Raw genomic sequence first — 25834 nt, 5'->3', positions numbered from 1 at the left:
CATACATACCAAGAAAGAAAGGCCAAATAATAATAATCATCAAATCAGTATATTTAATCTGTAAGTGAGTGGTTGAGAATAGCCATTTTTTGTTGCGTTATCATGGTCTTCAGTTAAATGACCAGTTTAAAGACAAGTCTGATGGTGCTCTCCATGTGAGATTATGCCATGCACGTCTCTTCATCTCTGCATAAATACTGTAACCTACATCAATTTGAACCTGCTTGCTGTGGTCAAGTCTTTGCCTCCCTCTCCAATTTTCACCACCCAAACTTTTTTTTTATAACTGAAATGGATAATCCTTGATGCCTCATCATGTCCTATCAGCCAATCCCTTCTATTCAAACTGTGGTAAAAGTTTCTTTTTATTACTATTTTGACTAACTACAAAAGAATGGGAAAACTGATAGAAGTCGGCATTGAGGAAGATTACTTTGGGTTCCAAAATGTAGGAACATGCAAGGCCCTACTGACCTTGTGTCTCATCTTAGAGGATAGTTAAAGAAAAGCAAACCTGGATTTATAGCATTTGTAAATTTATAGGAAGTGTTTGACAATGTTTAATGGAAATTCTGAGAGTAGCAGATAAACTCCAGGAAGAGGAAAGTTACCTATAATTTGTGTAGAAACCACACTGCAGTTTTGAGAGTTGAAGGACGTGAAAGGGATGCAGTAGTTGAGGCTACCCTCTTCATCCTCAAGAGCTGCAGCAGAACATTTTGGATGAGACTGCAACAATCCCAGCAGTCCAGCCTCCAGCAGCTACTAGACCAGGGCCCAAAACTGCCAAGATATGAATGGTGGTCACTTTTAATATTTGCTATAGTCAGGTTATTACTGTATTTCCTTTCCTCTGCTGTGTTTCTTTGTACCCTGGAACTCTGTTCTCCTTACCAATTTATTTGCTCAAACCTGTATTTTGCATGGAAGGAATATAGAGGGTATAAAACCTAGGTATAGTTTTTCTGCTTTTGTGTGTGCCTGTCAATTATTTGCACCCATGAAGACAGTACTGGCCAGCCATTCTGACGCACTGAGCAATTAATATGTTGGCTGAACACAATGGTGTGTTCCTTGCATTTAAATGTTACTAAGTACACCTGCTATGAGCACTAAAAGACCTGAGTCGAAACAAGGCCCCGAGAGTAGACCACATTCCATTAGAACTACTGACAGCCTTGGGAGAGCCAGTCCTGACAAAACTCTACCATCTGGTAAGCAAGATGTGTGAGAAAGGCGAAATACCCTCAGACTTCAAGAAGAATATAATAATTCCAATCCTAAAGAAAGCAGGTGTTGACAGATGTGAAAATTACCGAACTATCATTTTAATAAGCTGCGGCTGCAAAATACTAACACGAATTCTTTACAGACGAATGGGAAAACTGGCAGAAGCCGACCTTGAGGAAGATCAGTTTGGATTCCGCATAAGTGTTGGAACACGTGAGGCAGTACTGACCCTATGACTTATCTTAGAAGAAAGATTAAGGAAAGGCAAACCTACGTTTCTAGCATTTGCAGACTTAGAGAAAGCTTTTGATGATGTTGACTGGAATAATCTCTTTCAAATTCTGAAGGTGGTGGGGGTAAAATACAGGGAGCGAAAGGCTATTTACAATTTGTACAGAAACCAGATGGCAGTTATAGGAGTCGAGGGGCATGAAGGGAAGCAGTGGTTGGGAAGGGAGTGAGACAGGGTTGTAGCCTATCCCTGATGTTATTCAATCTGTATACTGAGGAAGCAGCAAAGGGAACAAAAGAAAAATTCAGAGTAGGAATTAAAATTCATGGAGAAGAAATAAAACTTTGAGGTTCGCTGATGACATTGTAATTCTGTCAGAGACAGCAAAGGACCTAGAAGAACAGCTGAACAGAATGGACAGTGTCTTGAAAGGACGATATAAGATGAACATCAACAAAAGCAAAAAGAGGATAATGGAATGTAGTTGAATTAAATCGGGTGAAGCTGAGGGAATTAAATTAGGAAAGTAGTAAATGAGTTTTGCTATTTGGAGAGCAAAATAACTGATGATGGTTGAAGTAGGGAGGATATAAAATGTAGACTGGCAAAGGCAAGGAAAGCGTTTCTGAAAATGAGAAATTTGTTAACAACAAGTATAAATTTAAGTGTCTGAGAGTCATTTCTGGAAGTATTTGTATGGAACGTAGCCATATATGAAAGTGAAACATGGATGATACATAGTTTGGACAAGAAGAGAATAGAAGCTTTCGAAATGTGGTGCTACAGAAGAATGTTGAAGATTAGATGGGTAGATCACATAACTAATGAGGAGGTGTTGAATAGAATTGGGGAGAAGAGAAATTTGTATCAGAACTTGGAGACCAAGAGATGAATACACTAAAAAGATTCAGAAGGATGTAGGTTGCACTAGGTACTAGGAGATGAAGAAGCTTGCACAGGATAGAGTAGCATGGAGAGCTGCATCAAACCAGTCTCAGGACTGAAGACCACAACAGCAACATACCTGCAATTCACCTGGAAGTCATTTTGTAGGTAAGTCAGCCATTTCTTCAATAGTTTTACAATTACAGATTTACTTCTTGGGACATTGCAACGTTTGTCTTCAGAGACAGGGACAATGTCAAGACTGCTATACATTTAATCTTTCAGCCTTTCTTCTGGAAGAGACACACACCATAGTGCCTCAAGAAGTTTGGTGTAAATTCTAGAAACACTCGGCCTTCAACTATCTCTAACACCCGACAATTTAGGTATGAGTGCGGGAGAGTGAGAATGTTTCTACTGATCCACCTGTTTCTATGTGCAGGTCGGAAGTCTGTTATTAGAAGATTGTAAGAGGCAAGTCACTGACGACAACAAGTATTTGCCGCCAGCATCACAGAAGACATGAGGAGAACTCAACAAATAATTATGTCGTATTCTTTGATGTGTTAGTGTCTGTGGTGATTGTGAAAAAACTATTAAATAGTTGAAGATAGAATGCTATGCACATTCATGTATTGGAATCGCTTGTCACTAGAGACTTTTAAATTACTTTATGTCTTGGACTCTGAGAAGTCAAGACGCATGTTTATATTTTCATATGGTTTTTAAACCAACTCTTATGTCTCAATGTACTTAATGTTTTCTAAAGCTCAAGTTATGAGTAAGGCAACGAAGATATTTATATGTCTAAGAAGAGAATTTTGTTCTGCATAGCAGTTCTAGTACACCATTAATCAATGAGTAAGTTGACACTAAAGTTCATATGTGTCATCAATAGCTTACAGACACCACTCGCAGACAAGAGTAACTGATTCTTCACCATTTGCCATTCCATAGGCGTTGCTAAGATTTTTCTTCGGGGGCTTCAAAGTGGAAGGTGAGAATGTCCGTTCTGTAGGAGACGTTTAACATCATACCTCCTCTGGCTTCTCACTCAAGTACCGGCGAAGTAGGGGTCCTGGGGAAGGGGGGTGGGAAGGGTCTGTGGGGCTATCTTCTTTCTCTTCTTCAATCTTAGCAACCAGTTCTATTTTATCCTTTCTTAATTCTCACTTGAGTACCGGCTTATCTTTCCCTCTTTCCATATGCATATACTTCTATCGATGCAGTCCTCCTTATTTTCCGTGGTTTGCAATAACCTTCAACTTATATGAAATAAGTATGCTGAAGAATCAGGATACACACACACACACACACACACACACACACACACACACACACACACACACACACATCTACATACACTTAAACACAAACAGATGAATTATGAATTAGAAACCTAAAGTGATGTCAGAACTGCCAAGGGATTTGGGGAATAAAGATATATGTACATCTGAATCGCTGCACATATTACATTGTTGATACGAGACGGTTCTGCATCATTATTTTTTGTTGGTCTCAAAAATATATTTACATGTGCTGTGCTAGTCCTTTGAGAAAAGGCACAGTATCTACTGGGAGTTGGCAAATAAAGTAGACATAGCAACTACTATGTGTGGGCATGATGTCTGTCTATATGGTAAAAGTGAGGAGTGAAAGATGACTCTAGGGTATTAGATGTAAAGTATTAGGAAGTGGAATAGAAGTGTAAAGTAGATTTGTAATTTTACCAGAGAATATTTAAGAATAGTATTCATTAAGATGTATGCTAGGGCAATGAACCAGGAGGACTACTGAAGAAAAATAAGGAGGGCGCACTCGACATTATTGGATGAGAAAAAGGGCGGATAGGCAGACCTATGAAAGGCTGGCCTATACTGCACAGACAGGGGCACCAAGAAGGGGATTGACCAGTACCATAGGAGTATAAGAATAAGAAAGGGACGTACCTACCAAAACGTAAGGAGAAAGGGTATCCATGGATCAACCCACTTAAGATATAGTTACTATTCCTAAAGGGTAAAAGGGAAGTATTGTGACAGAAGTTAAATGTTTAAAGAGATAAGTCTGGTAAGTTTGAATTCTATGCAGCACTAGCATTTTTACATTTTAGACTTACACGTGTCAGAAGAAGGGAACACTTTATTCTACCCAGAGTTCCTCCAGATTACATAAGTAATGAAAAGTAGTACATGAAGTAAGAGCAAAGCAGTGGAGTACTCATGAGTTATGTGCACCTGGAATTTATGATTGGAAGAGGAACAGAAAACAAAGATTTGGTACTCAGGAGTTTTTTTTAGATTGAAAAGAGCTAACTCCAACATGGATTGAAAGGTTCATGTTTTGTAATAGTGGTAAAATATGCACAGTTGTAAGTAAAAAGAGAGGCACTGTCAAAAGATTTGAATTGTCTTGTGTAATATTATTGTACATAATGAATATGTATAAAATATCGCGTGTTTGAGCTAAGGGGAGGGACATGCAGTGCCTCAAGAATTTCGATGTAAATTCTAGAAGCACTCAACCTTCAACTGTCTCGGATACCTGATATTTTACGTACAAGTGTGGGAGAGTGAGAACGTTTTTACTGATCCACCTGTTTCTATGTGCAGGTCGGAAGTTTGTTATTAGAAGACTGTAAGAGGGGTGAGAGAGTGATGACAACAAGTGTTTGCCGCTAGCGCCACAGAAGACATGAGGAGAACTCAACGAATAATTATGTCATATTCTTTGATATGTTAGTGTCTGCGGAGATTGGAAAAAAAGACTATTAAACAGTGAAGACAGATTGCTATGCACATTCATGTCTTGGATTTGCTTGAGACTAGAGACTTTTAAATTACTTCATGTCTTGGACTCGGAGAAGTCAAGATGCATGTTTATATTTCATACGGTTTTTAAACCAACTCTTATGTTTCAATGACTTAATGTTTTCTAAAGCTCGAAATACGAGTGAGACGACAAAGATATTTATATGTCTAAGAAGAGAATTTTGTTCTGCATAGCAGTTCTAGTACACCGTTAATCAATGAGTAAGTTGACACTAAAGTTCATATGTGTGATCAATAGCTTACAGAAATAAGATGATGATATTTTTTGTTGTGGAAAATGTTAGAACACACACACACACACACACACACACACACACACACACACACACACACACACACAGACAGAGCCACTGTGGGTGGAAACAGATGGGGTGTGTGTGTGTGTGTGTGTGTGTGTGTGTGTGTGCGCGCGCGCGCGCGCGCGCGCGCGCGCGCGCGCGCGCGCGCGCGCGCGCGCGCGCGCGCGCGCGCGCGCGCGCGCGCGCGCGCGCGCTCGCGCATGGGCGTTCTATTTTAGAAGAAGATGCTTTGTTCAAAAGCTTAAATGTACAGCAGTCTTTTCGTTGTGCCTGTCTGCAACTCAATGTCTCCTCTACATGATTAGTCTATCCTTTTCATAATAGTGTACGCCAACAGGTTCCATTGTTTCTGATATATATTCCTGTGTATTTTGTCAGAGTGCATCTTTACAATGGGTACCCAAAGTTATGATTGTCACCTCAAAAAAATAAAGTTATGCGTTTAATTTTTTTGTTTCTTTGCAGGTACACATCTACAGACATCTTATACAATGAAATGTGTGTCCCACAGCATTACAGCATGACACTAGAAGAGCAAAGACAAAATGGGACAGACCATTGATAAAGTGGAGAATTGTCTGAAGTCATCTGGACTAGCCCAAAACACCTGCAACATTTCTGCTCTGATGAAAAATAACTGCACGATACTCCACTTTATTAATGGTCTGCACAATTGCGTTATTTTTCCTCTAGCAGCCTGTAAAGTACTATGGTGCAGGCATTTAATGTGTAACAAATACCTGCAAAACAAAGAAAAAGATTACACTGATGAGCCAAAACATTATGACTATCTACTTAAAATCAATCTCTCTCTCTCTCTCTCTCTCCCTCTCTCTCTCTCTCTCTCTCTCTTCTTAGGGCATAAAAACAAACCATGTCAAAACTGTAGAACATGAAGATAGAGAGACGAGTAAAAAACGACTACACGTCAAGTGCAATTGACAGAAAAACAGGGATGTGCAGAAAGGTCTATAAAACACGCCATAGTAAAACGGAAGTCCAGAACTAAAAATCAAATGGCCTTTGCCATATCGCTACAATGCATAAAAAGTAGAATGCAGTTGACAACCCACTCGTCGTTCACTAAGGCGGCCGATAACTCAGATGGCAAACACCAACCAGGAGCATAAGTGGTTAAAAAAAGGGCATTCCATTACGAAACGGCGAACAGTCAAAAGTTGGGTGCAATGTGCACAAAGTGGTGGGGGAGAACCACTTAACAAACGGCAATGGCTAAAAAGACAGTACCCAATACGCAACCTAGTTAGAATGAACTCCTCGTGGGGAAAGGGCCAAGAGGAGGCCGTCGAAGTTGCTGGGAGAGACTTAATAACACGGAGCTTGTTCCCATGAAAGGAGGATCAAAGGTGATGCCAAAGCGACACAAAGCCGACTGACGGCGACTCAGAGATAATCGAAGGGAATGTAAGAACTAGCTGGCTGAGATACAAGGATTGCAGTCTAGGCAGCAGCGTCAGCAGCCTTGTTTCCTGTCAGACCGATATGACCAAGAACTGACATAAAAATCACAGTGGCTCCATCAAGAGTGGGCAAGTGACAGCTTTCCTATACCCATTGCATTATGGGATGGATGGTGTGCAGCACACAGAGACTTTAAAGGGCACTGTGTGAGAGTGAGCAGATGAGACAATTGAAAAGCCTGTGTCGCCAAATGTACTCTGTGGCCTGATACAGGACAAACAGCTCTGCTGTAAATACTGAGCAGTGCTCCGGAAGCCAATACCAAAAAACGTCAGCGTCAATGACGAAGGCACACCCGACATCATGGTCAGTAAGAGAGCCATCAGTGTACACAAAGGTACAGTTAGAAAGTTCTGTGCAGAGGCCGCAAAACTGAAGGCGATAGGGTGAGCTGGAGTAGTGGCCTTAGAAAGCGAATGAAGGCCAAGGTGAACATGAGTCACCACACGAAACCGAGATGGTGAAGGGTTCACACCCACCCCGAAAGTTGCAGGTAACGCGAAGTTAAGCTGCTGCAGCAAGAGCCGAAAGTGAACTCCACAATGTAAGTGTGACAAGGGACACGCCCCATACTGGCAATCAAGGTAGTTATTGAAGGAGGCAGCATAGGATGAGTGGCCATGTATGGCAGACAAATGGCATGCATATCTGCTAATAGAAAGTCACAGAGGTAGGACAGTAGTAGTTCAGCAGCTTCTGCAGACAGACACTCAACCGGGCTAGTGTAAAAGGCACCAGTGGCCAAACAGATGTCACGATGGTGGGTAGTACTGAAATGGTGTAAGAGGGATGGACATGCAGATGCATAAACGAAGTACCCATAAACTAGTTTCGAATGGACGAGGAAACAATTCAAACAGAGGTGGGTGGTTTGATCAGCACCCCAGGAAGTACCATTGAGGACATGTAGAACATTATGGGACTGCATACAGCTGGCTGCCGGATAAGACATGTGGGAGGACCAAGAAAGTTTTCTATCGAGCATGAGTCCCATGAATTTTGAAGTCACAGTCTGGGATTTCTGCAGAAAACCATTCACAACATGGGTAGACAAAGTGACAAGATGATCAACTGCAGAATGGTGCACTTGAAATCCACACTGTACAGTGGTTAGTAAATTGCGAGACTCAAGCCACCACACCAGCCAAGCATGAATCATATGTTCCATTACCTTGCAAACACGGCTGGTAAGAGAAATGGGATGGTAGCTAGAAGGAAGGAGTTTGCCATCACCAGGTTTAGATATGGGTATGATGATGGTTTCATGCCAGTGTCTGGGAAACGTGCCCTCTGCCCAGATACAGTTGTATGTATTAAGCAGAAAGTGCTTGTCCACAAGAGAAAGGTGCTGCAACACCTGAATGTGAACAGTGTCTGGCCTTGGGGCGGAGGATTGAGATGAAGTGAGAGCATGATCTAGCTCCCTCATAATAAAGGTGGCATTGTAACACTCACAATTCTGAGATGAGGAGGGTATTGCCCAAGCCATCTCTGCTCATTTCTGATGGAGGAAGGCAGGGTGATAGTTGGAGGAAATTGAAATCTCCACAACATTGCGGTCCAATGTGTTGGAGATAACAATGGGGTCCACGATGACTTTGTCTGCTACTGTCAGGCCACAAACTGGGGAATGGATCTTGGTCCCAGAGAGCCGTTGGAGGTTGCCCCACACGACAGATAAGGGAATGGAAATGTTAAAAGAACTAGTGAATGAAATCCAGCTAGCTTTTTTGCTATCCTGAAGAACACAATGACACTGTGTATGTATCAGTTTATAATGAATGCAGTTTGCCATCATAGAATGATGGTTAAAATGCAGAGAGCCATCTCTAGGCACAAATTGCATCACAGCATGCCTCAGTTCAGAAAGGAACCACGACACGGCAAGGTAAAACAGAAGTGCAAGGAATGGAATGTTCTGCAGCGGTAGGGATAAGGTTTGTAAGATATTCTATCTGGTCATCACAACTTGGGAAATAATGTTCATTGAAGGTCATCAGGGAGGAGTAAAGCCTCCAGTCAGCCTTAGCAAGCTGCCATTTGGATATGCACAGAGGTGGGGTAGCAGTCAGCAAATGGACAGTACATGGGAAATAGTCACTTGAGTAGGTACCAGAGGGAATGGACCACTTGAGACAATGGACAAGCTGGGCAGTGCAGAAGGATAGGTCCAAAAGGGAGTAAGTGTGCGTGGTGTCTGAAAGGAATATGGGTGCTCCTGTGTTAAGGCAGAAGAGGTTAAGTTGATTATGAAGGTTAGCCAAGATGGCACCTCTCAAACAGGTTCTAGGAGAACCCCAAAAGGGATGGTGTGTACTAAAGTCACCAAGCAACAGAAAGGACTGAGGTAGCTGCCCAATAAGCTGGAGGAAGTCTGACCTGGTGACATCTTATGACGGAGTACAAGGAAAAAGGTCAAGTGAGGAAAGAAAAGGTGAACTGCAACAGCTTGATGGTGGGTAGTGAGGGAGGTGGGTTAACTATGAATGTCATCCTGTATGAGCAGCATGACTCCCCCATGAGATCGAAAGCCGACCTCGGGAGGAAGGTCAAAACGGACTGGGAAGAAATGCAAGAACTCAAAATGGTCATGAGCATGCAATTTTGTTTCCTGGAGGCAGAGAACAAGTGGATGCAGCGATTCTAAGAGCACCCATAAATCCTTTTTGTTGGATCCCTGGTCACGAACATTCCATTGGATGAGTCACGATGAGGAAAAAATGAAGGGGTGTCATCTTGACAGCTGCTGAGTGCCAGCCTTCGAAGAACCACTGCTACAAGACACAGAGACAGGAAGATCCTGCTATATGAGGTCTGCAGAAACGTTGACATTCTTCTGCTGTCAGCCTGTGGAGTCCAGGGCAGAAAAACGGTTGGTGGTGCACACCGGTGACACAGAGGTTGGTCGGGCGAGGGTATGACGTGGTGACACCGTCGAAGAGGATCTTCGAGTTGACAAAGGAGAAAACCATTTGCCTTTATATGACTTCTTTGAGCCTTTCAGGTTATTAGAGAAAGACTAAAGTGTTGGTTGGCTGGAGGGATGTAGGAAGTATTCATGGGAGTATTCCTTCTGTCTTTTCCGGCCTGTTGTATGTGTAGTTGGTGACTTTGCCCCATGAAGCAAGAGTTTGGTGGTATGTTGCACAGCTGGAGCAGGAGACGGGGACGCTACCAAGACATTGGGCAAATTCACAACTGTGGTGCTAAATCTGAGGTCGCATGTCTGTGTGGCCATGTCTTTCGTGGAGCGAGATGTAGCAAGAACAGTACTGTAGGTACCAGATAATAGAATGCAGGGTTTCCGACTAGCCAACAAATCACGAGCGACCGGGTAAGGCACTTTTTTCTTTACCCGGATCTCCTGGACAGCCCGCTCATCCAGTTACAGGAGACAATCGCGGGACGAGGTGGCATTGTCACAATTGCAGTTGATGCAACAGGGAGAAGGACATGACAATTGCCCTTATGAGCATCCCCACAACAGGTTTCACATTTGGCAGGGTGTCATCAACAGGACTCTCAAGTGTGGTTTTAACAATGACACTGGTAGCAGTGCATCAGGTTTGGAATATACGGTCTAACTGTGATAACTTCATAACCTACTTTGATCTTTCATGGAATAACTACTCTATCAAAAGTGTGTAAGAGAGAGAGAGAGAGAGAGAGAGAGAGAGAGAGAGAGAGAGAGAGAGAGAGTGGGGGGGGGGGAGAGAGAGGGGGGGAAGAGAGAGAGGGGGGGGAAGAGAGAGAGGGGGGGGGGGGGGAGAGAGAGGGGGGGAAGAGAGAGAGGGGGGGGAAGAGAGAGAGGGGGGGGGAAGAGAGAGAGGGGGGGAGAGAGAGAGAGAGAGAGAGAGAGAGAGAGAGAGAGAGCGCATGCGGGCACTAAGGAGGCATCAACTTTTTTCATCACCTGATGGATGGCAATGACACCCTGATCAGAGAGGTATGTTTGGATTTCTGCCTCAGTCAGGCCATCAAGCAGCCTATTGTAAATAACACTACAGGAAGAATTCACCGTTCGATGGGCCTCAACACAAACAGGATAGCCATTGAGGAGCGAAGCTGCAAGCAGTTTTTGTCCTTGAGAATCCGTAGTAGTCTCCAAAAGCACAGTGCCATTGCATAAACGAGAGCAGAATATCACAGGGCCAGCAACTGTGTCAACACCTTTCTGAATAATAAACGAATTTACCACTGCAAAGGGTGGATCGTCTTCAGTACGTGAAACCACGAGGAACTGTGGTGCAGCTGGGAGAGTCTTTGAATCATTAGCCTCATTCCGTTTATGTTTTGCAGCCACTGACTGTGAAGATGATTGGCTCATTGTGAGAAAATCCCCCAAGATTGCCAGCATTTCCGATGGCATGCTCCTTCCAACTGGGGGCTCCTTCAGAAGGGAATGCATCCACATTATGTGATTGTTCACATCTCAGGTCACACCTCCCAGACACCGGACAAAGGGACCAATAGGCAATTTGGGAAGGTAGCAACTCAGGCAAATACCCCTCCCTGCACCTGGCCTATAACAGGGGATACACGTGAACCTTTTCTGTCGACCCGGGGCTGGGAATTACACGTTACCCAATCACCTGTTACATGCCAGATGTGCAGGCCAGCCTTCAGGAGTGCACTGGGAAGAGGAAGAAAAAGAGGAACGTCAAACAGTGAAGCAGAGGAAAGATAGAAGGTACACAAAGAAAGGAAAAAGGAACAGTGGAGAGTATTCTACTACCGAGTACCGAAAATGCAGAATACATTGCCAAAAACAGCCCAGACATGTTCCCCAAGAGAGGAGAAAAAGAACATCAAGAGGACAGACATGCAGCATGGAAGGGAAAAGATGCTGTAAAGGCTGGGGCCCCGTGGTAGCCAAGTACAAACTCGTCAAAGAGCAACGAGTCCCCTGGGGGGCTAAAAATCTTGTTTGTTCATCTTTGGAATGAAATACATCACTTATTCTGCTTATCAGGGATCCTACAGTTTGTTAGTATGTTTGTGGCATTAGATGTATACACACAGGTCATGTAATCTGCATAAATAATGAACCGCTGATTTTAGTACACAGTGATGGGTTCCATATGATTTATATCAGCAAATTTGGTTGCTGTGACATCAATATGAGTTCACTATAATGCTCTGCAAGCCAGTTTAGCTTGGTTATGGCCCTGAGATATTGACAATTATACTGCTGAAAGATGACATCTCTGTCAGGGAAGATGTCTAGCATGCAGGGGTGCAGGTGGTTCACAGATGTCAGCGTGTCTTTGACTACTGCCAAAGGCCCCATGCAAGCACAGGAGAATGTCTCCCATAGCATAATACTGAACCCACCAGACTGCATCTGTGGTACGCTGCGTGTTTTGAACTGCTGTTCACGTCAATGACGGCATTTGTGGAGACAACCTTCAACTTAGTGTAGCAAAAATGTGATTCACCCAAGGAGCCAACACGTTTCCATTGATCAACGGTCAAATCCTGATGGTTCCAGCCTACTGATGTTGTTGGGTCAACATAGGAATAAGTAGGGGTGGTCTGCTGTGGAGCTCCATATTCAACAATGTACAATGAGCGACATACTCCGTAATACTTTTGCATGCATCAGCATTGTGTTTTTTTCAGCAGAGATGCCATGGATCACCACCTACCCTATGTTACAGAACAGAGAAGCCTCTGAAATCCATGCTCTGTAAAGAGCTGTGGATGTCGAACTATTTAGCACCTAGGGGTAGTATCGCTGTCCTTCAAACTCTTTCCGTAGATGCTTCGCTGTTTTCAAGATAATCATTCACAGGCTCTGCATGATGATAATCTGCTCTTCGTCAAAGTCACTTATCTCAATGGATTTCCCCATTTGCAGCTTACACCTTCAATAGCGTGACCCCCGTCTTATGTCAGCTTACATACTTTTGTCACTGGGTCACATGCCCGCAACGTCATCAGGTGACATCCAATGTTGCAGTGGGCAGTAGTCATAATGTTTTAACTTAACAGTGTATTATGTTTATTTTTTTGAGGCGATGCTTAAACTTTATGAATATCCCTCGTACTTAACATGTAATAACATTACCATCTCGTAACTTTTCTGAATAGTACACATTGTTCGATAAACCACTTTCTTCGTGTCAATTCTTTCTAAATAATCTTAGTGAATCACTATGACTCTTTTACACAGTGTTTTACCTTAATTAATTAAAATCAACTGATGTGGCCATTCACGATCAAATAACTAGGGAATTCAACAGCTACAGTACCTGAAAATGCTACTCACAAGTGCTATAAAATATCAAAGCCTAATAACTATGATAAATTAGCAGTGGATAATAGATCAAATTATTATTTTCTTGCTACAAGTAACTAGAAGTTTGAGCAATTATTTACCATCAACTACAATTAACTTTTACTCACCAATCCAAAGAGATCGAGAATAAGATTTCCATGTTTTCGTACAATGTTAAATGCCTGGCAACACAGATCAACGAAGTGGTGGAATTTTGCTGTAGGCTTGTCACCACCGTTAATAACATATGCCATATCTGACGTGAGAACAAAAGGAGTTCGATCCCTAGAAAAGGTTTTGAAAAAAACACGTGTTTGATACACATTCCAAGAGAAACCTTCTGACTGCAATTACAGGAACTCACTTTACAGAAACTTACCGCTTAAAGTTTCCAAACATTTGTGCATCACCAAGAAATTTTCCAAAGTCAATATGAAACAAATGTCCTGATGTTTTTAGCATTATGTTGTCATTGTGCCTATCACATATTCCCAGAATATATGTTGCAACACTATAACCAGCACAGGATGCTGAAACAAAGATAATAAATTAATGGTATTCCAGAAGCAAAAAATTTCAGGTGTAATTATCTTTATTTTTGTTTCTTTCATTTCGCTAAGAGATGGAAATAATATTCAGTTGTAATGAACATGCAGTAGTTGCGGCATTCCAAGAATGGAATGCATTGTGCTTTATCTCAAAATGTAATGGAAGAAAGAATCAGTAACATGTTTCTAAAAATGTGTTTCATCAAGTATTTCATAAGGGGGTGGGGGTGAAGTTGTTTTTGAATTAAACTATATGAACTACTGCAACATCCAATAGAGGCATTTAAACAATTTTAAAACATGGTTTATTACAGTCTAATTCTTTCTACACGCTACATGTTCGAACAATGTTAGTTTCAATTACTATTGATTAGCACAACTCCTAAACAGATTGTGCAAGAACAAATATGCCTCTATTAAATAAGTACTGTCTGTCATTAAACAAAATTCACTTAATGCTGTGATGGAAGCAAGGCATAACTGACAGTGTGTGAATGGGAAGAGCTTCATTAAGTGAAAGATTCCTTATTTTTGTTTTATATTGCAGTTTAAAATGCCCATCATCCAAGGAAAATTTGGTAATTAATTTGTCTCTAATCTTTGTTTTCAGAATTTAATTAAATATGTTTGACACACACAAATAGTTAGCCAAAGTTCCTGAAGTGAGATTGGGATGGAGAGAAAGTAGGGTAGTGGGTAGTAGGAGAAAATACTGTGGATACATTCTGTATGAAGCATTATTTGGTATTGCCAAAAAAAGCCTAAGAACAAGTCAAACCTCAAAAATCGTTGAAGAATTTAGGGATACTGTTATATGCACTTGGCACTGTCCACAAATTGTACACCACGAAGAACCCCACTTCTATGTCATTTGACTGACTACTGAAGTTCACTGCATTACCTTAAGGCTCTATTATGAGTAACCCTGAAGAGCTTTAACAAGTTCTAATGATGTATTTGAATAGACTAGGGAGTGCTTCACATTTCATCATGGTTATATTCGCCATTAAGAAATAAAAACAGCCAGAATAAATAGTATTCATGCGCGAAGTTTAGCTAAACAATATATTAGGAAGTTATTACTTACGGTACAAAAGATATAAAGTGATCAGTATGAAGAAAGAACAATCTGGCCTGTTTTTTAAGTTTATGAAGATTACCAGTGGAAGTTTTAATCCATTTTGTAGAACCCAGCACAAAATTTAAACTCAAGGTACAACAGAGTAACAGAAAGGGAAATCAAAGAAAGCACTGCTTTTTTCTTATATTTTCTATAAATGTTTGTTCTTACAAGAGTATACCCTCCGAGTATTTAAGAACAGAATTTGTACACAGGTACACTCTCAACATCCAGATATCCTTGTAATTTATGGAAGTATTGACCATAAGGTATATTAATGATTTATTTAGGATTTTAAAAGATTCACACTATCTTACAAAATGCCTATAGAAAGTTCATTAATAAGTCAAAACACTTTGTAATGCTGCTGGGCATATTGTGGATCAAACGATATAATTATAAACAAATCTGGCGGGGTTGCTAGGTGCAGTGCAGAGTAATACATCTGCCTGTGCCAGGTCACATGTGTAAACAACAATGACGCATTTGTGGATAACCGCAAACTGTCTTTGCTTGCTTGTTTGTTTTAGCTCACCAATCTGTAGTACCACATACCATCCAGTGGACTTACTTTTATGATCATCTTGTGATAGATGGCTGCTTTCTGGACACTGATTTGGATCTCATTACACCCCACCACTGATGTCTGGCTTACTATTTTCCTAATGCGATGCTTTATGGGCTCTCCACCCAGCCGCATGTCATGCCATGCCATATGTGTGGGAACTGATGGCATGTGTGTTTACCGAGGGAGTGGTTCATATTTTAATGCTTCCAGTCAGACAAACTTAGTGTTCTTCAGCAGAAATGTTTGACTTATTCAGTAAATTTCCACAGTGTTATGATGGCTTTGTTCCTATTCTGCTCAGGAAGAAGGAAGGAATATTAGGGTTTAATGTATCACTGACAATGGGGTCATTAGAGACAGAGTTCAGGAAGAACAATATCATTAAGGCTTTTGTGACCACTTGTTGACAAACTGCTGTTGGCTTCTGTCTTGGGCCCTTCGGCTCATGTTCATTTGATGAATTTTCTGAAGTTTTGACAGCACAAGTAGCTGGCAAAACATCAGAAAAATCATCAAAACAAAAGTTGGTCAAAGAAACTGAGACAGGAGCCGACAGACAATTTGTCATTTCAGGATGTGTCACGATCTATTACATTATGTATTTTGTTTGCATTAATTACTATACAATAAAACCTGTGTTACTGAAGAAACAGATTTACAACACAAATGATGTTATGGTATACCCTTTTTATGCAACCAAAAAACATAAGCCCAAAAATTCAGGCAATTCCCATAAAGGTCAATGCAATATCTGTTTGCAACACAGCATTGGGCTGCTAACAGATACTAAGAAGCTTTTGGAAATGCCCACAATTAACTAAACTAAAGAGTGTTGTTCCACATATGGAGAGTATTTCAACAGACTATTAAAAGTTAAAAATTCTGACAAAATTAGTCAAAGTAATGTACCAAAAATTTTGACTAATTTATGCACAAAGGAGACAGGAGATGAGAATAACTGACGACTGACATAAAACAAAAGAATGGTACATACCTGTAAAGTTTGCAACGGCTCTTTCATATTCAAAAGCTGACGGATTATGTTTGGCTAACCACTCAGCAATAGGACGATCTTTGAATGATCCAGTAAGTCCAAGTTCAACTTGTATCTTTCTTAAAGTTTCTGCATTTGTGACCATTTCTATCATACCTGTAAAAATTTTTGTTATGCATTTCAAGTAAGTGAATATTGGATGCAGTAATGAATACTAGTGTTTCACAGTATTTAACAGCAAAAGGGATGATAAATCAAATCTTAAACTTACAAATTCTTTCAACCTTGTGACATTCTTGGGTAAAAAGAAGTTTCATTCCTATACTTTAAGCTGATACACACGGAGTGAAGGATATTCATCATCACTCAGCATAACCTATCTTAGCAGGCTGTGGTGACAAAATCATTCATAGACAGGTTTACTACGAACTCAGGAAGGAAATATTACAGCTTATAAGCAATTCAGTGAACATATTACGAAAATGAAAATATCATCTTCCACAATTTTTAAAACATCAAATTGGGAGGTATATTTCCACAATTTTAGTAACTTCCTTTCATTCCACAACTGAGATGATTGTTGCTGTTGTTGTGGTCTTCAGTCCTGAGACTGGTTTGATGCAGCTCTCCATGCTACTCTATCCTGTGCAAGCTTTTTCATCTCCCAGTACCTACTGCAACCTACATCCTTCTGAATCTGCTTAGTGTATTCATCTCTTGGTCTCCCTCTACGGTTTTTACCCTCCACGCTGCCCTCCAATACTAAATTGGTGATCCCTTGATGCCTCAGAACATGTCCTACCAACCGATCCCTTCTTCTGATCAAGTTGTGCCACAAACTTCTCTTCTCCCCAATCCTATTCAATACTTCCTCATTAGTTATGTGATCTACCCATCTAATCTTCAGCATTCTTCTGTAGCACCACATTTCGAAAGCTTCTATTCTCTTCTTGTCCAAACTATTTATCGTCCATGTTTCACTTCCATACATGGCTACACTCCATACGAATACTTTCAGAAATGACTTCCTGACACTTAAATCAATACTGGATGTTAACAAATTTCTCTTCTTCAGAAACGCTTTCCTTGCCATTGCCAGCCTACATTTTATATCCTCTCTACTTCGACCATCATCAGTTATTTTGTTCCCCAAATAGCAAAACTCCTTTACTACTTTAAGTGCCGCATTTCCTAATCTAATTCCCTCAGCATCACCCGACTTAATTAGACTACATTCCATTATCCTTGTTTTGCTTTTGTTGATGTTCATCTTATATCCTCCTTTCAAGACACTGTCCATTCCATTCAACTGCTCTTCCAAGTCCTTTGCTGTCTCTGACAGAATTACAATGTCATCGGCGAACCTCAAAGTTTTTACTTCTTCTCCATGAATTTTAATACCTACTCCGAATTTTTCTTTTGTTTCCTTTACTGCTTGCTCAATATACAGATTGAACAACATCGGGGAGAGGCTACAACCCTGTCTTACTCCCTTCCCAACCACTGCTTCCCTTTCATGTCCGTCGACTCTTATAACTGCCATCTGGTTTCTGTACAAATTGTAAATAGCTTTTCGCTCCCTGTATTTTACCCCTGCCACCTTTAGAATTTGAAAGAGAGTATTCCAGTCAACATTGTCAAAAGCTTTCTCTAAGTCTACAAATGCTAGAAACGTAGGTTTGCCTTTCCTTAATCTTTCTTCTAAGATAAGTCGTAAGGTCAGTATTGCCTCACGTGTTCCAGTGTTTCTACGGAATCCAAACTGATCTTCCCCGAGGTTGGCTTCTACTAGTTTTTCCATTCGTCTGTAAAGAATTCGTGTTAGTATTTTGCAGCTGTGACTTATTAAGCTGATAGTTCGGTAATTTTCACATCTGTCAACACCTGCTTTCTTTGGGATTGGAATTATTATATTCTTCTTGAAGTCTGAGGGTATTTCGCCTGTTTCATACATCTTGCTCACCAGATGGTAGAGTTTTGTCAGGACTGGCTCTCCCACGGCCGTCAGTAGTTCCAATGGAATATTGTCTACTCCGGGGGCCTTGTTTCGACTCAGGTCTTTCAGTGCTCTGTCAAACTCTTCACGCAGTATCATATCTCCCATTTCATCTTCATCTACATCCTCTTCCATTTCCATAATATTGTCCTCAAGTACATCGCCCTTGTATAGACCCTCTATATACTCCTTCCACCTTTCTGCTTTCCCTTCTTTGCTTAGAACTGGGTTTCCATCTGAGCTCTTGATATTCATACAAGTCGTTCTCTTATCTCCAAAGGTCTCTTTAATTTTCCTGTAGGCGGTATCTATCTTACCCCTAGTGAGATAGGCCTCTACATCCTTACATTTGTCCTCTAGCCATCCCTGCTTAGCCAATTTGCACTTCCTGACGATCTCATTTTTGAGACGTTTGTATTCCTTTTTGCCTGTTTCACTTACTGCATTTTTATATTTTCTCCTTTCATCAATTAAATTCAATATTTCTTCTGTTACCCAAGGATTTCTACTAGCCCTCGTCTTTTTACCTACTTGATCCTCTGCTGCCTTCACTACTTCATCCCTCAAAGCTACCCATTCTTCTTCTACTGTATTTATTTCCCCCATTCCTGTCAATTGCTCCCTTATGCTCTCCCTGAATCTCTGTACAACCTCTGGTTCTTTTAGTTTATCCAGGTCCCATCTCCTTAAATTCCCACCTTTTTGCAGTTTCTTCAGTTTCAATCTACAGGTCATAACCAATAGATTGTGGTCAGAGTCCACATCTGCCCCTGGAAATGTCTTACAATTTAAAACCTGGTTCCTAAATCTCTGTCTTACCATTATATAATCTATCTGATACCTTTTAGTATCTCCAGGGTTCTTCCATGTATACAACCTTCTTTCATGATTCTTAAACCAAGTGTTAGTTATGATTATGTTGTGCTCTGTGCAAAATTCGACCAGGCGGCTTCCTCTTTCATTTCTGTCCCCCAATCCATATTCACCTACTATGTTTCCTTCTCTCCCTTTTCCTATACTCGAATTCCAGTCACCCATGACTATTAAATTTTCGTCTCCCTTCACAATCTGAATAATTTCTTTTATTTCATCATACATTTCTTCAATTTCTTCGTCATCTGCAGAGCTAGTTGGCATATAAACTTGTACTACTGTAGTAGGCGTGGGCTTCGTATCTATCTTGGCCACAATAATGCGTTCACTATGCTGTTTGTAGTAGCTTACCCGCATTCCTATTTTCCTATTCATTATTAAACCTACTCCTGCATTACCCCTATTTGATTTTGTGTTTATAACCCTGTAGTCACCTGACCAGAAGTCTTGTTCCTCCTGCCACCGAACTTCACTAATTCCCACTATATCTAACTTCAACCTATCCATTTCCCTTTTTAAATTTTCTAACCTACCTGCCCGATTAAGGGATCTGACATTCCACGCTCCGATCCGTAGAACGCCAGTTTTCTTTCTCCTGATAACGACATCCTTTTGAGTAGTCCCCGCCCGGAGATCCGAATGGGGGACTATTTTACCTCCGGAATATTTTACCCAAGAGGACGCCATCATCATGTAATCATACAGTAAAGCTGCATGCCCTCGGGAAAAATTACGGCTGTAGTTTCCCCTTGCTTTCAGCCGTTCGCAGTACCAGCACAGCAAGGCCGTTTTGGTTAATGTTACAAGGCCAGATCAGTCAATCATCCAGACTGTTGCCCTTGCAACTACTGAAAAGGCTGCTGCCCCTCTTCAGGAACCACACGTTTGTCTGGCCTCTCAACAGATACCCCTCCGTTGTGGTTGCACCTATGGTACGGCTATCTGTATCGCTGAGGCACGCAAGCCTCCCCACCAACGGCAAGGTCCATGGCTCATGGGATAGGACTGAGATGATATATCCATATATATATATACTGAGATGATATATCCATTAAAATACATACAATCTTTAATAGTTGGCAGCCATGACATCACACACTGATGATTAGGAGATATGATATGTGAGAAACAGAGGAACTAAAAGTATGTAGTGATGATAAAAATTTGACAGTGAAGAGTTATGAAGAAGACAAGGAAAACTGCACACGCTCATGTTTAAATTTGTTTAAGATAAATATATGATAAACTTGGTCTAGATTTATTTGTTTGCATTTCTACTTCAGTTTAAAGGCTAAATTTTGGAGTACTTACTGTTTATATAAAGAATTAACACAGGTTTGATTTTGGTGTGCCTAATTTATAAACATGAGTGTTATACAATGCATTGCCTGCATTATCCTGAATGATGATGAAAAGTTCCTTTGCATGCATACATGCACCTAGGTGACTACAACAATTACAGAATACACAAAATGTGTTTGCAATTGTGAATATGAACTACTACCATCAGCTATATAATGGAATGACAACAACGAAAATATGTGCCGGATCGGGACTTGAACCCGGATTTCCCACTTATCGCAAGTGGTTGCCTTACTATTTGGCTATTTGGGCATGAGTCACAGCCAGACTCAAACTTCCATATGTAGATGTGTGGTAGATGGCATGTGGAAGTTTGTGGTCTGGCTGTGAGTCATGCTCTGATAGCCAAATGGTAAGGCGGCCACACATGATAAGCAGAAAATCAGGCACAAATTTTCATCGTCGGCATTCCATTATAAAACTGATGGTCGTCCATATTTGCAACTGCAAATACAATTCATGAAAATTGAATAGTTTGAATAATTCTATTAAGAACAAATATAGACTGTTGTGTGTTGAAGGGAGGAACCCATTTCAGTTGTGTGAGAAAAAAAAGAATGCAACAGACCATGAATAGTACTAATTTGAGATCTAAGTCAGAATCTGAGTTGTGTAGGAAGGTGTTTCGCTAAGTAGCAGTAATGGGAGGGGTGTAGACCAACAGGAAAACTTAAGATCAGAATACCAGGTCAGAAGTATAGTAAAGTCGTAAGTATTATGAAAAGCACAGAAAAATTCCGATTATCCAGGTTAATACAGACTAGATAATGCGCAAATTACTGAAAAATGTGAAAAATCCATCCAAAATACACGTTTCACAGGAATGTGGTGATTACTGCGCTTACAAAACATGCTACATGTCAGCTTAGAAAGTTCATTGCATTACATATGCACTGCTCACTGGGAACTGAAAACAGAGTATTTCACAATTATTTGTTTTCTATTCACTTTCAAGAACAGCTGATTTTTCCTTTTTTTGTTTTTTTCATTCACCTTTTCCATTCATGGTCCCTCATTTTCCAGAGAGCAAAAACATCAGAATAGTCAAACAAATTTTGTCGTGCATACTCTAAGCATATCAGTACCTTGATGCCCACAATAATGAGTTTCTACATCACCTCATCTTCACTTTCTTCCTCTATCAAACACACGTTGTTCACTGTATTTGTGTCACTTAACTGCTCAAATCCTGTTTCGAAAGCATAGTTACTCAATGAGTTGTGCATGTTTTCATCATTTATGTCTTCACAAGTAGAACTGTGTTTTCTAAATGAATTATTCATTAATTACAATAATACTCCAGGATTAATTTCGTACTTGCTTCAAAAATCAGTGAACTATATGCAGGTATGCCACAAGTCAGGTAATCTAAACACAGACAATCAGGTATTTGGCGTACATAAAATGGTCAAGACAAACAGAGAAAAGGGACTGATTGAAAAATCAAAAAAAAGACTGCTGTCTTAAGTAAAGTGTTTAAAAAATAAAAATAAAACTTCCTATAATGTCCGAAATTAATAATTTGGACAGTAAAATTATTTATTCATGGGCAATAATTAAAAAATAAATTGGGAAATCAGTTAAGGAACATGACAACTTTGTTATAAAAGAATGCAGCCAGTCAGTCAGCCAAAATAATTAGTAATCACTTCCTGGAAGTAGATCAGTAGATAAACATGGATAGTTCAACACACAAAGCAATAGAATACATGCAAGAAGCAATACCTATGTCTAGTACATGAAGGCAAAATCATGATTACTCTTCATACTGCCAATGAAATTATAAATGTAATTAACTCCCTCAAAAGCAAAATATCTCATGAAGTTGTTAATATCTCAAGTAAATTAATAAAATCTTATTCTTCACATATGTGCAATATACTCAGTCACATATGCAATACACTCTATCCTGGGTATAATTTAAGACAGACAGAAGTATATTATTATCAGACCCCTTTACAAGAAAAGCATTAAGACAGATTTTAATAATTACCAAGAAGTATCACTGCTTATTTTCTCTTCAATGGTACTGGAAAAGAATATATACACAAAAAGCATAGCACATGAAAGGATATCTCCAAAGAAAATGCAATTTTTCAATTCATGAATCAGATTGCACAAATTTAAATGGTGAAGGACTGCCAACAGGTATTTCCTGTGACTTGTCAAAAGCATCTAACTGTGCAGTTCATAGTAATATCCAAGATAACTTCAAATATTATGGCACCATATCAGAGATCTTGATGGTAATTGGTTTACACCCCATCTAACTAAAAGGATGCAGAGTGTCACATTAAGACACCCAGAGAATGTACACAATGAAACAGGATCTTCAGAATGGGGGAAAATCATTATAGGTATACCACAGGGATGGATATTGGTCTGTTATTTTTCTGTTATATAGAGAGTGAATCACCTAAAACTTGCACTGCAAATAATGCGGAAAAGAGAAGTCCTATTGATGTACGGTTTTCACAAAACGGATTGGTAGTCAGGGGCTCTTACTGTTAGCCAGTAAACTTAGAAGTTATTTCTTGTGAAAACACTTTTTTTTTAAAATGGAACAAAGCCTCTTGACACTAACAAACTAAAAGTAGGGTAAATCAGAATGTCAGTGATGTTTTTTGCAGGATTCTAGTGTGAGTCGTCAATGAGATATTGTATTTTGAAAAGTTTCCACACCAGCACTTCTTTGTGGCATTCAACATACATAGCTGCTAGGTGTGATGTTGTTATGTTTGCTTACAAAGTGCTTGTGTATTCCCTGAGTGCACTGTGACTTGCTAGTCAGTCAGTGTGACAGTCCAAGCAGTATGTCATGAGTGTACAATGGGATTTACCACCGCAGAAAAAGCCAACATGTTCATAGTACATGGAGAGTGTAGGAAGAACTCAGTTCATTTTTGTACGGTGTTCGCAGAAAGATATCCCAGAAGACATCAACCATCTTGGCAATTATTTAATACCTCTTCAACCATTTATGTGAAAGCAGTAGTTAACATCTAGACAACATGACAGTACGAAACAAGTTATGAGAAAGGAGGATGAAATTAGTGCTCTTGCTGCTTTTACAGCTCATCTGCACATTAGCTCCCGTGCAATTGCACGAGGAAGTGGCATGAATCAGGCAAGTGTTCTACACATTCTCCATCAACACAGGTTCCATCCCTGTCGCATCTCTCTCCATCAAGAGCTGCATGTAAACAATTATGAAATCAAGTTAATTTCTGTATATGGGCATGAAGGCATGATACTCCAGAAGTATCGTGTTTCTTGTTTGGTGACGAGGCTAAATTTATCAATCAGGACCAGATAAACAATCAAAACATGCACTATTAGTCTGCTGACAATCCCCAATGGCTTCCTCGGGTGGAATGTCAACATGTGTGGGATAGTGAATCATCAGCTCATAGGCCTGTGTTTCAGAAACACAACACTGAACACCCACAAGTATCATTGCCTTCTAATAGACCATCGTCCATGGATGCTAGAAGACATTCCTCTGCACACTAGAGGAAGCCGTGGTACAAATATGATGGCTGTCCAGCCCACAGAGCACTTAGTATTACAGCATGCCTTCTTGCATTGTTTCCAAATTGTTGGACTGGGCGCAGAGCACTTGTACCTCAGCCAACCTGTTCTCCTGGTTTGATGCCTGTAGATTTTTTCTAAAAGATGCTCTCTATAGGGTTATACCACCTACACCCAATGGTATGCAATGATGTATTACTGCAACCTACTTGGACATCTCTGCTGAGATGCTAGCACATATGCAGCAGTCATTCCATACAAGACAAAGCACGTATTACCACTGCCAGTGGTCATTTTGAAACAACATGTGATGGAAAATTGTCTTGTTATTGATAAGAATCCACATAATTAATGTATGCACTTGTGCTGTTCTTTAGTGTGTGCTATCACAGGTATTGTACAAGTGACAGTGTGTAAGCTTTTCAAAATATGATATCTCATACATTACTCACACTAGAATACTGTAAGAAGCATCAATGACATTCTAATTTACCCTGCTTTTAGTTTGTTAATGTCAATAGGCATTATTCCATTTTAAAAAGTTTATGTTTGCATAAAAAAATACGTTTTCTAATTACTATTACACTCCGTTTATTGGCTAAAAGTACAAGCCCCCGACTACCAATCCCATCTGTGAAAACCTCACATCAATAGCACTTTCCATTTCCACAATATCTGTGATGAAAGTTTTAGGCAATTCACCATGTACAAATCATCTGTTTTATTTTTAGATATTCCCAGCATATGATAATTTTGGACTCTTCTAGGTATTCAGCAGGGTAGCATCATCCAAATGATGTGATATTTTGGAAGCTTACTTGTTGCTATCCTCGGGTGGCACTGATAATGACTTATCCCCTGTTGGATGCTGTCATTATATCCAATCCCTCCATCTGTTAGTCACAGACCAGTGGTGCCCAGGCATAGTTCTGGTGATGTGGTTGTGGGAGAAGTTCACTGCCAGAAAACCAGCTGCTATCTTCAGTGTCTGTGCAGCCATTACTAAAGTCAGGACACTGCTGATGGGGAGGAGGCATTTCTATGTGGTATTGTCTCAGCTTTTTGGTCACCCACAGGCTGCTGTTGTGTTCTGAGTGTGCTTAAGGATGGGCTCTAAACATCACAAGTAGGAAACTTCTGTCTTTATTTTTAAGTTCATTGTATTGTTAGATCTCTACAAATTCTTTGACAATGTAATTCCAAAATGTGTTAGCCAACAAGGCAGCTTGCCAAAATATCACGCCACCTGTATGAGACCATCCAGCGGAATATCCGGGAGTTCAAATATGTAAATGATTTGCTATCACATATCCAAGAAGAAGAAATAGTTTCCTCTGCTGACAACGCAAGAATTTTAATTAACCCTAACAGAACAATTTCAACACCCAAAAAATGTAAATAAAATTTTCTTAAAAAATTTTTTAACTGGTAACCTGGAAATGCACTGTTGCTGAACTTTGATAAAACACCAGAAATGCAACTCTTACAACACAAGCCCTCATCATACAATTAAAAATAGTGCACATGAGTAAATCAATAAATGAAGTAGTAAGTTCTAAAATATAAACTTTTATATTGATAAGAGTCTGAACTGGAAGTTACT

General features: G+C 40.2%; 1 protein-coding gene across 2 annotated transcripts in view; it reads right to left on the bottom strand.

The window, feature by feature from the left end:
• The window catches only part of LOC124804953 (phosphatidylinositol 4-phosphate 3-kinase C2 domain-containing subunit alpha), a 248117-nt gene that overhangs the window by 82713 nt on the left and 139570 nt on the right, over positions 1-25834 (bottom strand). For both annotated transcript variants that reach the window (XM_047265340.1, XM_047265341.1), the window contains exons 21-23: positions 16470-16625; positions 13619-13769; positions 13368-13524 (exon numbers count right to left, since the gene is read on the bottom strand). In XM_047265340.1, coding sequence (XP_047121296.1) covers positions 13368-13524; positions 13619-13769; positions 16470-16625 — 464 coding nt within the window. The remainder of the gene's footprint in view (positions 1-13367; positions 13525-13618; positions 13770-16469; positions 16626-25834) is intronic.

This window comes from Schistocerca piceifrons, chromosome 7 (genome assembly GCF_021461385.2).
Source record: "Schistocerca piceifrons isolate TAMUIC-IGC-003096 chromosome 7, iqSchPice1.1, whole genome shotgun sequence".
Classification (NCBI taxonomy): Eukaryota; Metazoa; Arthropoda; class Insecta; order Orthoptera; family Acrididae; genus Schistocerca; species Schistocerca piceifrons.
The sequence above is the reverse complement of the archived record's forward strand: the minus strand, read 5'-3'. Positions and strand labels throughout refer to the sequence as shown.